Consider the following 16,867-nt stretch of genomic DNA (forward strand, 5'->3'; position numbering starts at 1 on the left):
GATATTTTCATAAATAAACGCAAAAAACATTGACCAAAATTTATGACTTACATGAAGTATAACATGTCGCGAAAAAACAATCTCATTATCACTAGGATATGTTGATACGTTCCAAATTTAATATTCAATCGACACTGGTCAGAATTGTAAGTTTTGGCCTGGTGGGGAAAGTGAAGCAAGTAAAAAGTAAAAAAAAGTTTTAAAAAATATTAAAAAAATTGAAAAAATATAAAAGTTCAAATCACCCTCTATTCGCCCCATTCAAAATTAAACAATAAAAAAAACACAAATATTCACATATTTGTTATCGCCGTTGTTCAGAATCGTCGGATCTATCAATGTATAAAAAGAATTAATCCAATTAATAAACGGCGTAACGTAAAAAAAATTGAAACTCTAGTGTTTATATATTTGCTCGCTGCAACATTGCAATAAAATGCAATAATGGGCGATCAAAAGATCATATGCACACGATAATGGTATCAATAAAACATCAGATTGGTGCACAAAAAATAAGCCCTCATCTGGCCCCAGATCCCAAAAATTGGAGACGCTACGTGTCTCGGAAAATGGCAACATTTTTTTTCTTTACAAACTTTGGATTTTTTTTCACCACTTAAATAAAAAAGTACCTACATGTTTGGTGTCTGTGAACTCGTAATGACCTTGAGAATCATAATGGCAGGTCAGTGTTATTATTTAGTGAACATGGTAAAAAAAATCCAAAAAACAACTGTGGGATTGCACTTTTTTTGCAATTTCACCGCATTTGGATTTTTTTCCCATTATCCAGTTTACAATATGGTACGACCAATGGTGCCATTCAAAAGTACAACTCGTCCCACAAAAAAACAAGCCCTCACATGGCCATATTGATGGAAAAATAAAAAAGTTATGGCCATGAGAAGAGGAGCAAAAAATGGAAATGCAAAAACGGAAATATCAGTGTTCCAAAATGTAATACTGTGACATGATATCGCCAAACTACAGAGGACCCAAAAGGAAGGGGATTGAGGCTATGTGCACACGGTGTGGATTTGCCTGCGGATTCACAGCTGTTTTCCATGCGTTGTACAGTATCATGTAAACCTAAGAAAAACCAAACCCGCTGTGCCCACGGTGCAGAAAATACTGCACGGAAACGCTGTGGTGTATTTCCGCAGCATATCAATTCTTTGTGCGAATTCTGCAGCGTTTTACACCTGCTCCATAATAGGAATCCGCAGATGTAAAACCGCAGGTGGAATCCGCACAAAAAATGCAGGAAATCCACAGTAAATCCACAGTGCGTTTTACCTGCGTTTTTTTTTAAACGGTGCGGAAACATTCGCACACTAATCTGCAAAGTGGGCACATAGCCTGACACTGCTTGGGGAATACTGATATATATAACTTAAAATGGACAACAGTGGGGAAAATTTGCAGTTTTTTCAAAATATCTAGAGTCGTCCTAAAATGTATTATGTTTTATATCTTTTTGCCTACTTTTTTTCAGATTGTACTGATTATTTCGGCCATCTTGGAAATTGGTTTGGGAATTGGTCTGGGTTTCACCAGCTTCTCCATAACTTTCCCAAGTGGTATTGTGTTTTGGGGGCCAATTTTTGTAAGTACCATTATAATTCTGTACTGTAATGCACCTACACCTGACATGGAGTCCTACTAGAAATGATCTGAGTTCAAATAGCGAGTCCTTACAGAAGGAAGAGGGATTAACCTTAAATGATTCTTTTTCATTAACCTAGTGCCTGAAAAGCCAGAGACTTTATTTTCTAAGACAGTGAACTTCTCAATTTAGGTTTTGAAGACTAACAGTTGTTTTAATTTTTATTCCATAAATCAATAGCACACATGAAAATATATCTTATTAGAGAGATCTGCTTCTTTCTCTGTCAGAATTGATCAGTCATTATTAAAATTCTCAATTCTGAGGTAAAATCTGTATTCCCTGATAAAAAAAAAGTAATAATAAATAAATAAATAATAAAATGGACCAGATTGCAATAAAGCAGGTAAAACTAGAACTTGTGATCATTTGTGTCCTTGTGAGAGAGTTATTAGGGTGTGCTGACATTGTGAACTACTAGAGAAGTCTTAGATTAATCGAATAAATGAACAACTGAATGGTGAAATAAATTAATTGCAACATTTTTTAAATAATTTGCAATTAATTCATTCAGCCATTCAGTTGTTCATTTATTCTATCAATCCACAACTTCTCTAGTAGTTCACAATGTCAGCACACCCTAATAACTCTCTCACGGACACAAATTATCACACACAGATAAATTCTAACTTTACCTTGCTTTATTGCAATCTAGTCCATTTTATTTATATTTATTTAATTTTCTTTTTTTTTTACAATTTTTTATCTTAATACATTTTTTGAAAAGTATGTCATATACCATTTATATTTGTGTGTTTATTTTATAATGTTATGTTAATTCCGAGTACTTTGTTTTGCTGATAAACTTTATTCAGTTTAACAAGGGATGAGTCATATGACACTCAAGGGGTCTGTTTTCACGCGCCCTTTTTATTTTTTTTAGTACAAGGTTCATTTATACATGCGCATGTAACTTGTATCTGTCACTGTGATTTGTCCTGAGGAAGAAGTGTGCTACTTCGAAATGCATTGACAAATAAACCAAATTTAATCTTCATGGGTCTTTGACTCCATCTCTCAACATTCCAGGCATAGCAAAAATTAACCCACTCTACAAGAAATTACAAATCAGAGATGTCTTTATTTAATTATAGTGGCTGGGTGTCTTCCATTGATTCTAAGTACATGCTATTATTTCGCAAGAAGTAGTACAATTCAGAAGGTTTGCCATCAATTGTAGTAAACTTGGACATGTGGGATGTCAGTTTCCACACAAACGGATGACTGAATGGATTCTTGGGTACATAAAAGGCTTAATGATGATGCATTGGAGAGAGAAGAATAAGAATACGAAAAGCAGGAGATGAGGTTGATGACAATGAGCAGGCTCTACTTGTGTATCTAGATCAGCTATCAGAAATATGATCATGAGAAAAACTACAGCTTGGGCCTTGCTTATTTTGCTGGTCAGTTTTCATTTTCCTTGTCAGCAGGTAATGCCAGTTCATGCTCTGATGGAGAGACATACTTTCTAGTCTTCATGTGTCATGATGTACATGGTATATTTTAAAACAGCAGAGCCTGGACAGTGCAATAGAGTGGTCCTCTGGCAATGAGTAAAATAATTCCTACACCCAAGATGTCCGCACACAGGACTCGCAACCACCATGACCACCACCAGAGCTTTCAGGCACTGTTGAACCTCCTACTGTAATATCAATCAAGGCATAACCTCTTCCAAGTTGACAGCAGATAAAGCAGATCTTGCCCCAGAAGATCTACTGTTCAGTCATTGGCTCATATCTTTAATGCCGAATTCACAAACCCTTCCCCACCTTATCCAATAGCATCACTGCCTCAGCATCCCGATAAGGTTTTAATCATCATCAACATTAACGATGAATCATATCACTGTTGTCATAGAATGGGAAATGATCTGAGCTCCCTGTCCTTATGCCTAGATCCCAACTTTAGATTTTCCCTGACTCAGTGTGCCAATACCTCTGCCAGTGCTCTATCATCATGGTTTGCAGAATCAACAATAAAGCTAGGTATTTGCATTGCGTCCTCCATCTCCTCTAGCCCTATGTCATCTGTGTACAAAAGCTGACAGCCCACCTCAACCAATAAATCAACTGATATAAGTTCTTGTTGAATATCTTCTTTGGCCCGCAAGGGGCTTGGGACCAAGGGGCTCAACAGACAGAAGTGTCATTGACACAAATTAAAGTCCGCTATGAAATAAATTAACTGCTTTGGCGAACGATGAGGTAAAATGTAGAAGACCCTCATGTTACATATGTAGGTGGCGCATGTGGTTCATGGACCCACTGTGCCACGGGGCCGGGCTTGCCTAGGAGGGGCATAGTTAATCGGCTACCTGGTGTTCACTGGAGCTCCTGATGGTGAAGTCAGGCTTGACCTGCAGGTAGCTGCCAGGTACCACTCCTAGTGAGTCCCCGGTACTTAAGCTGATGACCCTATATGTCGGGTACGCAGACACGTATACAGACTCAGATTCAGTTCAGACTACTATGTTCTGGATCCTCTGCAGAATGGTTACAGACATGAGCATGGACTCTGGCTACTTTAAGGCTACTAGGCTCAGGATCTTTGGGTAGAACGGTTACTGACACAAAGTCTCAGACAAGGCTGATTCGGAGACTGATAGGACAGTCCGTATAAACAGAATATTCAGATAGGCACTTGTTCAGACACACAGGTCTCAGATACTGGTTCAAGTACCGCTGGAGTGGCTTCAGGGTTCTGGACTGGCTGCAAAAGGAAAACAGACTTTGGATTCAGAACTGGCCACACAAGGACCAGAGACTTTGGATTCAGGACTAGCCACACAAGGACCAAAGACTTTGAACCAGTTACAGAAGAAGAAGTAATCAGGCTCCTTGCATCTTCTCGCCCAACCACTTGCACCAGTGACCCCATTCCATCACATCTCCTCCAGTCCCTTTCCCCGTCAGTCACCTCTCACCTAACAAAAATGTTAAACCTTTCTCTCTCTTCCGGTATTTTTCCCTCCTCATTTAAACATGCCATCATACATCCATTACTTAAAAAAACATCCCTCGATCAAAACTGTGCCGCTAATTATAGACCTGTCTCTAATCTTCCCTTCATCTCTAAACTCCTCAAATGCCTGGTCCACTCCCGTCTTACCTGCTATCTCTCAGATAACTCTCTTCTCAACCCTCTTCAATCTGGTTTCCGCTCTTTACACTCTACTGAAACTGCCCTCACTAAACTCTCTAATGACCTACTAACAGCTAAATATAATGGTCACTACTCCATGCTAATTCTCTTGGATCTCTCCGCAGCATTCGACACTGTGGATCATCAGCTCCTCCTCACTATGCTCCGCTCCATCGGCCTCAAGGACAACGTTCTCTCCTGGTTCTCCTCCTATCTCTCTGACCACTCCTTCACTGTATCTTTTGTTGGTTCCTCCTCCTCTCACCTTCCCCTTATAGTAGGGGTTCCTCAAGGATCAGTCCTAGGCCCCCTCCTCTTCTCTTTGTATACTGCCCCTATTGGACAAACAATCGGTAGATTCGGTTTCCAGTACCATCTCTATGCTGATGATACCCAATTATACACTTCTTCTCCGGATATCACGCCGACCTTTTTAGAAAACACCAGTGATTGTCTTACCGCTGTCTCTAACATCATGTCCTCCCTCTATCTGAAACTGAACCTGTCAAAAACTGAACTCCTCATGTTCTCTCCCTCTACTAACCTACCTTTGCCTGACATTGCCATCTCCGTGTGCGGTTCCACCATTACTCCAAAGCAACATGCCTGCTGCCTTGGGGTCATACTTGATTCCGAGCTTTCATTCACCCCACAATCACTGGCTCGCTCTTCTTATCTGCATCTCAAAAACATTTCTAGAATTCGCCCTTTTCTTACTTTCGACTCTGCAAAAACTCTTACTGTTTCACTTATTCATTCTTGTCTGGACTATTGTAACTCTCTACTAATCGGCCTCCCTCTTACTAAACTCTCCCCGCTCCAATCTGTCCTGAATGCTGCTGCCAGGATCATATTCCTCACCAACTGTTACACCGATGCCTCTACCTTGTGCCAGTCATTACACTGGCTACCCATCCACTCCAGAATCAAGTACAAAACTACTACCCTCATCCATAAAGCACTCCATGGCTCAGCACCACCCTACATCTCCTCTCTGGTCTCAGTGTACCACCCTACCCGTGCCCTCCGCTCTGCTAATGACCTGAGGTTAGCATCCTCAATAATCAGAACCTCCCACTCCCGTCTCCAAGACTTTACATGTGCTGCGGCGATTCTTTGGAATGCACTACCTAGGTTAATACGATTAATCCCCAAAGTTTTAAGCGTGCCCTAAAAACTCATTTGTTCAGATTGGCCTAAATAACCTAACCTAACTATCCCTGTGTGACCCATTAAAAAAAAGAAAAAACTTAAAACATTTTCAGGTTCCTCGCATCATGTTCTCATACACTTTATACAGTTAATAGCCTCTCTGTCTGTGCTGCTACATACTTAGGCAGTTAACTGTTTCATGCAGCTTTACATGAACACCCGAGCCTTACACTATGGCTGGTCCGAATAACTACAGCAATTGTTACTATCCACCTCTCGTGTCTCCCCCTTTTCCTCATAGTTTGTAAGCTTGCGAGCAGGGCCCTCACTCCTCTTGGTATCTATTTTGAACTATGATTTCTGTTATGCTGTAATATCTATTGTCTGTACAAGTCCCCTCTAATTTGTAAAGCGCTGCGGAATATGTTGGCGCTATATAAATAAAATTATTATTATTATTATTGAGTTCAGGACACTGGCAACACCAGGAGCAGTGGACCTCACAACGCACTTTTAACCACCATCACTACCAAATGAAACAATGTTGCTTTGGCTATAGGGGAGTGTGCGCTTTATACTAAATGCCTCCCAGCAATTCGCTGAAGGCATTTTACTGTGTGTGTGCATGCTGCCCTTTTAAAAGCAGGGGAATTTACTAGGCGTGCCGCAGGGAAGTGAGGCACGCACAATGTATGGAAGCAGGGAGCTCGTCAGTGACCACGCCTTGTGGCTGGGGCACTGAGTATGTCAGTATCCCTGCATTGAGGGGGGATGGGAATCATGCAGGGGTGCCAGCAATAGCGTTACAGTACCCTCCCTTACAGCCCCTCTTCTTCAAGCCTGCAAGTGTAATAATTATAGGGGATAACTCAGGAGACTCTTTGCATGGAACAAGACAACTACAGGACACAGTTTTATAAGTGGTAAAGTCTATATTATCACACGGTGATTCAAACAGGTGCAGAGAGAAACTCAAGTCCACAACACTTGGTGCAAATATCAAATGCAGCTCAGCAGTCTATAGGGAACTTCAGAGGAAAATGCAATCACGCAGAAAGTCTATGAAGCACAATTATTCTTGAGGATACTTGACACGAATAAGCCCTTGCTTAGTCCACAACACAGATAGATATGCTTATAAGGCAGTTCAAATAATATCTTAGCTCAACCAGGGAGGTTTGGGTAATAGTCTCAGGTTCTTGCAGTGCAGAAACAGCTTACATGTCCAGCAAATGCAGATGGAAGCAAACACGACCAGCAGATGAAGGAGGATTACTGGAACTGGTGTATGCAGCAGGAACTCAGAGCTGAGTATGAGTATGATCCATATATATCCATATACTCACCTCTCCGGCGGCCCCTGGACCTTACCGCTGTAACCGGGAGCCTCCGTTCCTAAGAATGAGCCCGTGAAGGAACTTCGATGATGTCGCGGCTGACGTCGCGGCTTCTGATTAGTCGCGTGAGCGGTCACATGAGTGGTCACGCGACCAATCAGAAGCCGCGACGTCATCGAAGGCCCTTCACGTGCTCATTCTTAGGAACGGAGGCTCCCGGTTACAGCGGTAAGATCCTGGGGCCACCAGAGAGGTGAGTATATCCATATTTTTTATTTTAATTCTTTATTTTACACATGAATATGGATCCCAGGGCCTGAAGGAGAGTTTCCTCTCCTTCAGACCCTGGGAACCATTCCGATACTTTGCGTCCCATTGAAATGCATTGGTATCTGGTATCGGTATCGGCGATATCCGATATTTTTCGGGTATCGGCCAATACTATCCGATACCGATACTTTCAAGTATTGGACGGTATCGCTCAACACTAAGGGCCAATGAATTTCTGTCCAAGTTTTTGTGAAGGAACGTTTAACTTCAGATTCTTAGTTGCTAACCACACGGAATCTCCTACCTTGAACATGGGTGCAGGTTTACGGAATCTATCAGCCAATCTCTTATAACGTTCTTGAGCTGTGGTCAGGGATTCCTTCAGAACCTCCAGATTTTGCCTCATCGCAGTCAGCCTTTCCTCCACTGCCGGAACCGGAGAATTAATTGGAGACCTAGGTAAGATACACGGATGATAACCCAGATTGGCAAAGAAAGGTGTAAATTTAGTGGAGGCGCTCTGAGAATTGTTATATGAAAATTCGGCTAACGGCAGCAACTCCAGCCAATCATCCTGGAGATGGCTGACATAGCATCTTAGATATTGTTCCAGTGTCTGGTTGGTATGCTCAGTCTGACTATTTGTCTGGGGATGGTAAGCGGAAGAGAGACAGACATTAATATTGAGTGCAGAGCAAAACCCCTTCCAGAATCTTGAAGTGAACTGCACTCCTCGGTCAGAACCCCATGAAACCGAAAGACATTCTGTATAACCAAGTTCACTGTATCTTTAGCTGAGGGGAGGCCGGTGCACGGAACAAAATGAGCAGCTTTAGTCAGGCGATCAACTACCACCATGATTGTATTCATGCCCCCCGATGTAGGCAGCTCCACAATAAAGTCCATTGATATAGACCCCCAAGGGCGGGACGGAACAGGTAATGGTTGTAGAAGGCCCGTAGGTGCCACATGAGGAGTCTTGTAACGAGCACATACCTCGCAAGAGAGAACATAGTCCTTGGTATCCTTCAGGCAAGTTGGCCACCAGAAGAATCGGCTCAGGAACTCTTGTGTCTTCTGTACCCCCCTGTGACCAGCCAACTTGGAGTCATGTACCAACTTGAGGATCTGCAGACGGACGACCTCAGGGACATAGATATATCGATCTCTGAACCACATGCCACCCTTAAAAACAAGATTAATATCCACAGGTGGGTTGGCCAGAAATACATCACCATCATAGGCCTCCCTGCACTCCTTCCACAAGTCCTGATCGTGGATAACTCCGATGAAATTGGCATCAGATAGAATGGTCTTGGACGGGGCTCCAGGTACGGAATCCGCAGCATGGATTCAGGATAAAGCATCAGCCTTCCCATTACGAGAACCTGGACGGTACGAGATAACAAAGTTAAATTGATTTAAAAATAAGTTCCAACGAGCCTGACGAGGAGAAAGACATCTAGCGGATCTAAGGAACTCTAAATTGCGATGGTCAGTTAGCACTATGATCTGTTGTGCAGCTCCTTGCAGATGATGCCTCCATTCTTTGAAAGCCGCAATAATAGCCAGCAATTCCTTGTCTCCCACATCATAATTCTTCTCTGCTGAGGTTAGTCTACGGGAAAAGAAAGCACAAGGATATAGCAGTCCCTTTTCTCCAGTTCTTTGGGAGAGAATAGCCCCCAAAGCATTATCAGAAGCGTCCACCTCCACAATGAAAGAAAGTGTTGGATCTGGGTGTATCAACAGCGGTGCTGATGTGAAACAGATCTTAAGCCGATAAAAAGCTTCTTGAGCCTGTGATGACCACTTAAAGGGCTTTTCCTTCTTTGTCAAGGAAGTAATGGGACGGACAATATCAGAAAATTTTCGAATGAAGCGTCTGTAGAAATTTGCAAAACCAATAAAACGTTGGACCTCCTTAACGTTCTTGGGTACCGGCCAGTCAAGGATAGCCTGAATCTTACCAGATTCCATGTTCAGCCCCTGAGGAGAGATGATATAACCTAAGAACTGTATCTCAGAACGATGGAACTCGCATTTCTCCGGCTTAATATACAAATGGTTCTCTTTCAGACGTCTTAAAACAGTTTTGACATGTTCTTCATGTTCCTGTAGAGAGTCAGAAAAGATTAGTATATCGTCCAAATAGATCAATACAAACTGGTCCAACAAATCTCTGAAAATGTCATTAGCAAGGTGTTGAAATGTTGCAGGGGCGTTACAAAGCCCGAAGGGCATCACAAAAGATTCAAAGTGTCCATACCGGCATCTGAATGCTGTCTTCCACTCATCCCCTGGACGAATACACACCAAATTATAAACCCCACGAAGATCCAGTTTAGAGAACACCTTAGCATGGCGGACTCTATCCAGTAATTTGGGAATCAGAGGCAAAGGGTAACAGTTTCGTACGGTTACCTTATTGAGTTACCGATAGTCAACACAGGGTCTCAGGGTCCCATCCTTCTTCTTTACAAAAAAGACAGGTGCCCCTGCTGGTGAGGAAGAAGGACGTATGAAGCCTTTGGCCAGATTTTTATCAATATACTCCTTCAAGGCTTGAAGTTCAGGTGCCGCCAAAGGGTATACATTACCAAAAGGAATAGCTGCCCCAGGAAGCAACTCAATGGGACAGTCATAATGCCTGTGTGGAGGAAGCTGATCTGCATTCTTCTTGTCACAAATGTCAGAGAACTCTTTATTAGGGTTGAGCGACTTTCATTTTTTTAAGATCGAGTCTGGTTTTGTGAAACCCGATTTAGTCCAGAGTCGAGTCGAGTGAAGTCGGCCGATTATCGCTAAAAGTCGGGGATCGACCGAAACACGAAACCCAATGCAAGTCAATGGGGAAGCATAGCCGGCAGTGAGTGGAGGCCAGGAAAACACCTACAGTGCACATTTTACTGCCAAAAACATCCATTCTTGTTTTCTGAAGCTTGTCAATCTTAATTAACTTTATAATAATAGTTGGGCACTGGAAATTGGGGGTCATTTGGCAAAAGTTGTGGGGGTAGGGCTGGTTCAAGGTTTTAGTGGGCCCAGGAAACATGGACTACGTCATGGCGGTGGAGCAGGGAGAGGTAAGTATTTCAACGTTGCAAGTGCTGTGATCCTGAGCAAGCAGGGGGGGCCCACTCGTTCGCATTGGCACTGGCACAGGGCCCCTCAAAGTACGGCGGTGTGTTTGCATGGCGGGGGTGCCTCCCACCAGCAGCGACACTTTTGCGTACTCTGAGTGGCCCTGTGCCAGTGACGTCGCCAACGAGTATGCCCCCCCACCTGATGAAGGAACCTGCACTTTCATCTGCACCTTCCTCTTTGTCCCTGTGTAAGGTGGTATAATATGCGGGAAGGGGAACCTTACTTTCAGCAGGGTCAGATTCTGGCTGTGTAGAGTACAAGGGGAATGTAGTGGTCTAGGTCAATGTACCAGCAGACTCATCTAGCAGTGGCTGGGCAATGGGCAGGATGATGAGGAAACAGATATAGGGCCAAAGAATAAAGTAGGCTAAATGCAGATCAAAATTGGTAACAGGACTAAACAGGCGGCATTGCTTTGTTCAGTGGAGTAGCAAACCCAAGAGCAGCAGACACTGTTTCAAGGGCCTAACCACACTAGTAGGCCAAATGCAGTTTAATATCTGATAGTATAGGCCGAAAGCCAGAATGTGGAAGCTCAGCTTTGTTCAGTTGAGGACAACACCAGGGAGGGGCAGACACCGTTAGTAGGCCCTAACCACCATTTTGTTTTTTAAAAAACACTTAATGAGAGCCAGAAGGTTGAAGCTCAGCTTTATTCAGTTGAGGGCAACACCAGGGAGGGGCAGACACCGTTAGTAGGCCCTAACCACCATTTTGTTTTTTAAAGAACACTTAATGAGAGCCAGAAGGTTGAAGCTCAGCTTTATTCAGTTGAGGGCAACACCAGGCAGGGGCAGACACCGTTAGTAGGCCGGAACCACCATTTTGTTTTTTAAAAAACACTTAATGAGAGCCAGAAGGTTGAAGCTCAGCTTTATTCAGTTGAGGGCAACACCAGGCAGGGGCAGACACCGTTAGTAGGCCGGAACCAGCAATGTGTTTAAAAACAGCAGTTAATCAGAGCCGGAAGGTAGAAGCTCAGCTTTATTCAGTTGAGGGCAACACCAGGGAGGGGCAGAAGCCGTTAGTAGGCCCTAACCACCATTTTGTTTTTTAAAAAACACTTAATGAGAGCCAGAAGGTTGAAGCTCAGCTTAATTCAGTTGAGGGCAACACCAGGCAGGGGCAGACACCGTTAGTAGGCCGGAACCACCATTTTGTTTTTTAAAAAACACTTAATGAGAGCCAGAAGGTTGAAGCTCAGCTTTATTCAGTTGAGGGCAACACCAGGCAGGGGCAGACACCGTTAGTAGGCCGGAACCACCATTTTGTTTTTTAAAAAACACTTAATGAGAGCCAGAAGGTTGAAGCTCAGCTTTATTCAGTTGAGGGCAACACCAGGCAGGGGCAGACACCGTTAGTAGGCCGGAACCAGCAATGTGTTTAAAAACAGCAGTTAATCAGAGCCGGAAGGTAGAAGCTCAGCTTTATTCAGTTGAGGACAACACCAGGGAGGGGCAGAAGCCGTTAGTAGGCCCTAACCACCATTTTGTTTTTTTAAAAAACACTTAATGAGAGCCAGAAGGTTGAAGCTCAGCTTTATTCAGTTGAGGGCAACACCAGGCAGGGGCAGACACCGTTAGTAGGCCGGAACCACCATTTTGTTTTTTAAAAAACACTTAATGAGAGCCAGAAGGTTGAAGCTCAGCTTTATTCAGTTGAGGGCAAAACCAGGCAGGGGCAGACACCGTTAGTAGGCCGGAACCAGCAATGTGTTTAAAAACAGCAGTTAATCAGAGCCGGAAGGTAGAAGCTCAGCTTTATTCAGTTGAGGGCAACACCAGGGAGGGGCAGAAGCCGTTAGTAGGCCCTAACCACCATTTTGTTTTTTAAAAAACACTTAATGAGAGCCAGAAGGTTGAAGCTCAGCTTTATTCAGTTGAGGGCAACACCAGGCAGGGGCAGACACCGTTAGTAGGCCGGAACCAGCAATGTGTTTAAAAACAGCAGTTAATCAGAGCCGGAAGGTAGAAGCTCAGCTTTATTCAGTTGAGGGCAACACCAGGGAGGGGCAGAAGCCGTTAGTAGGCCCTAACCACCATTTTGTTTTTTAAAAAACACTTAATGAGAGCCAGAAGGTTGAAGCTCAGCTTTATTCAGTTGAGGGCAACACCAGGGAGGGGCAGACACCGTTAGTAGGCCCTAACCACCATTTTGTTTTTTAAAAAACACTTAATGAGAGCCAGAAGGTTGAAGCTCAGCTTTATTCAGTTGAGGGCAACACCAGGCAGGGGCAGACACCGTTAGTAGGCCGGAACCACCATTTTGTTTTTTAAAAAACACTTAATGAGAGCCAGAAGGTTGAAGCTCAGCTTTATTCAGTTGAGGGCAACACCAGGCAGGGGCAGACACCGTTAGTAGGCCGGAACCAGCAATGTGTTTAAAAACAGCAGTTAATCAGAGCCGGAAGGTAGAAGCTCAGCTTTATTCAGTTGAGGGCAACACCAGGGAGGGGCAGAAGCCGTTAGTAGGCCCTAACCACCATTTTGTTTTTTAAAAAACACTTAATGAGAGCCAGAAGGTTGAAGCTCAGCTTTATTCAGTTGAGGGCAACACCAGGCAGGGGCAGACACCGTTAGTAGGCCGGAACCACCATTTTGTTTTTTAAAAAACACTTAATGAGAGCCAGAAGGTTGAAGCTCAGCTTTATTCAGTTGAGGGCAACACCAGGCAGGGGCAGACACCGTTAGTAGGCCGGAACCAGCAATGTGTTTAAAAACAGCAGTTAATCAGAGCCGGAAGGTAGAAGCTCAGCTTTATTCAGTTGAGGGCAACACCAGGGAGGGGCAGAAGCCGTTAGTAGGCCCTAACCACCATTTTGTTTTTTAAAAAACACTTAATGAGAGCCAGAAGGTTGAAGCTCAGCTTTATTCAGTTGAGGGCAACACCAGGCAGGGGCAGACACCGTTAGTAGGCCGGAACCAGCAATGTGTTTAAAAACAGCAGTTAATCAGAGCCGGAAGGTAGAAGCTCAGCTTTATTCAGTTGAGGGCAACACCAGGGAGGGGCAGAAGCCGTTAGTAGGCCCTAACCACCATTTTGTTTTTTAAAAAACAATTAATGAGAGCCAGAAGGTTGAAGCTCAGCTTTATTCAGTTGAGGGCAACACCAGGCAGGGGCAGACACCGTTAGTAGGCCGGAACCAGCAATGTGTTTAAAAACAGCAGTTAATCAGAGCCGGAAGGTAGAAGCTCAGCTTTATTCAGTTGAGGGCAACACCAGGGAGGGGCAGAAGCCGTTAGTAGGCCCTAACCACCATTTTGTTTTTTAAAAAACACTTAATGAGAGCCAGAAGGTTGAAGCTCAGCTTTATTCAGTTGAGGGCAACACCAGGGAGGGGCAGACACCGTTAGTAGGCCCTAACCACCATTTTGTTTTTTAAAAAACACTTAATGAGAGCCAAAAGGTTGAAGCTCAGCTTTATTCAGTTGAGGGCAACACCAGGCAGGGGCAGACACCGTTAGTAGGCCCGAACCACCATTTTGTTTTTTAAAAAACACTTAATGAGAGCCAGAAGGTTGAAGCTCAGCTTTATTCAGTTGAGGGCAACACCAGGCAGGGGCAGACACCGTTAGTAGGCCGGAACCAGCAATGTGTTTAAAAACAGCAGTTAATCAGAGCCGGAAGGTAGAAGCTCAGCTTTATTCAGTTGAGGGCAACACCAGGGAGGGGCAGAAGCCGTTAGTAGGCCCTAAACACCATTTTGTTTTTTAAAAAACACTTAATGAGAGCCAGAAGGTTGAAGCTCAGCTTTATTCAGTTGAGGGCAACACCAGGCAGGGGCAGACACCGTTAGTAGGCCGGAACCACCATTTTGTTTTTTAAAAAACACTTAATGAGAGCCAGAAGGTTGAAGCTCAGCTTTATTCAGTTGAGGGCAACACCAGGCAGGGGCAGACACCGTTAGTAGGCCGGAACCAGCAATGTGTTTAAAAACAGCAGTTAATCAGAGCCGGAAGGTAGAAGCTCAGCTTTATTCAGTTGAGGGCAACACCAGGGAGGGGCAGAAGCCGTTAGTAGGCCCTAACCACCATTTTGTTTTTTAAAAAACACTTAATGAGAGCCAGAAGGTTGAAGCTCAGCTTTATTCAGTTGAGGGCAACACCAGGCAGGGGCAGACACCGTTAGTAGGCCGGAACCAGCAATGTGTTTAAAAACAGCAGTTAATCAGACCTGGAAGGTAGAAGCTCAGCTTTATTCAGTTGAGGGCAACACCAGGGAGGGGCAGAAGCCGTTAGTAGGCCCTAACCACCATTTTGTTTTTTAAAAAACACTTAATGAGAGCCAGAAGGTTGAAGCTCAGCTTTATTCAGTTGAGGGCAACACCAGGCAGGGGCAGACACCGTTAGTAGGCCGGAACCACCATTTTGTTTTTTAAAAAACACTTAATGAGAGCCAGAAGGTTGAAGCTCAGCTTTATTCAGTTGAGGGCAACACCAGGCAGGGGCAGACACCGTTAGTAGGCCGGAACCACCATTTTGTTTTTTAAAAAACACTTAATGAGAGCCAGAAGGTTGAAGCTCAGCTTTATTCAGTTGAGGGCAACACCAGGCAGGGGCAGACACCGTTAGTAGGCCGGAACCAGCAATGTGTTTAAAAACAGCAGTTAATCAGAGCCGGAAGGTAGAAGCTCAGCTTTATTCAGTTGAGGGCAACACCAGGGAGGGGCAGAAGCCGTTAGTAGGCCCTAACCACCATTTTGTTTTTTAAAAAACACTTAATGAGAGCCAGAAGGTTGAAGCTCAGCTTTATTCAGTTGAGGGCAACACCAGGCAGGGGCAGACACCGTTAGTAGGCCGGAACCAGCAATGTGTTTAAAAACAGCAGTTAATCAGAGCCGGAAGGTAGAAGCTCAGCTTTATTCAGTTGAGGGCAACACCAGGGAGGGGCAGAAGCCGTTAGTAGGCCCTAACCACCATTTTGTTTTTTAAAAAACACTTAATGAGAGCCAGAAGGTAGAAGCTCAGCTTTATTCAGTTGAGGACAACTTGAATTAGGGACTGCATACAGACTTAGCAGGCTGTCCCCTGTGTGGACCATGCATCCAATACATTAACCCATTGAGCCACAAAGGACACGTAACCTTCCGTGGCCATGCCTACAGGTCCATGTGTCTGTTGTCAGGTGTACCTTTGTCAGTGTAGGCCTATTGGAAGGAGGGACCGCAGACAGGCTTCGAAGGCCTAACACAATAAAATGGGCTGGCTGTAGGCACTTTAAAATTGGTTCCAGGGGTACACGGGCAGCAGTGGTCTGGTCAGTGGAGGCCTAGTGGAAGGAGGGACCGCAGACAGGCTTCGAAGGCCTAACACAATAAAATGGGCTGGCTGTAGGCACTTTAAAATTGGTTCCAGGGGTACACGGGCAGCAGTGGTCTGGTCAGTGGAGGCCTAGTGGAAGGAGGGACCGCAGACAGGCTTCGAAGGCCTAACACAATAAAATGGGCTGGCTGTAGGCACTTTAAAATTGGTTCCAGGGGTACACGGGCAGCAGTGGTCTGGTCAGTGGAGGCCTAGTGGAAGGAGGGACCGCAGACAGGCTTCGAAGGCCTAAAATAACAAACAATAGGCTCATGGCAGTTTTACAGCGGTTACATGGATACACGGGCAGGCAGCTTGGTGGTGAGTGGAGGAGTATTTAAAGTAGGGACCGCAGACAGGCTATCAAAGGCCTAAAATAACAAACAATAGGCTCATGGCAGTTTTACAGCGGTTACATGGATACACGGGCAGGCAGCTGGTGATGAGTGGAGGAGTATTTAAAGTAGGGACCGCAGACAGGCTATCAAAGGCCTAAAATAACAAACAATAGGCTCATGGCAGTTTTACAGCGGTTACATGGATACATGGGCAGGCAGCTGGTGATGAGTGGAGGAGTATTTAAAGTAGGGACCGCAGACAGGCTATCAAAGGCCTAAAATAACAAACAATAGGCTCATGGCAGTTTTACAGCGGTTACATGGATACACGGGCAGGCAGCTTGGTAGTGAGTGGAGGAGTATTTAAAGTAGGGACCGCAGACAGGCTATCAAAGGCCTAAAATAACAAACAATAGGCTCATGGCAGTTTTACAGCGGTTACATGGATACACGGGCAGGCAGCTGGTGATGAGTGGAGGAGTATTTAAAGTAGGGACCGCAGACAGGCTA

At 44.4% G+C, this 16,867-nt stretch overlaps 1 protein-coding gene across 4 annotated transcripts in view; it reads left to right on the forward strand.

Annotated features, from left to right (window-relative positions):
* The window catches only part of LOC143764880 (membrane-spanning 4-domains subfamily A member 4A-like), a 328,843-nt gene that overhangs the window by 117,812 nt on the left and 194,164 nt on the right, over positions 1-16,867 (forward strand). For all 4 annotated transcript variants that reach the window (XM_077250944.1, XM_077250946.1, XM_077250945.1 and 1 more), the window contains exon 3: positions 1,496-1,606. In XM_077250944.1, coding sequence (XP_077107059.1) covers positions 1,496-1,606 — 111 coding nt within the window. The remainder of the gene's footprint in view (positions 1-1,495; positions 1,607-16,867) is intronic.

Source organism: Ranitomeya variabilis, chromosome 4 (genome assembly GCF_051348905.1).
Source record: "Ranitomeya variabilis isolate aRanVar5 chromosome 4, aRanVar5.hap1, whole genome shotgun sequence".
Lineage (NCBI taxonomy): Eukaryota > Metazoa > Chordata > Amphibia > Anura > Dendrobatidae > Ranitomeya > Ranitomeya variabilis.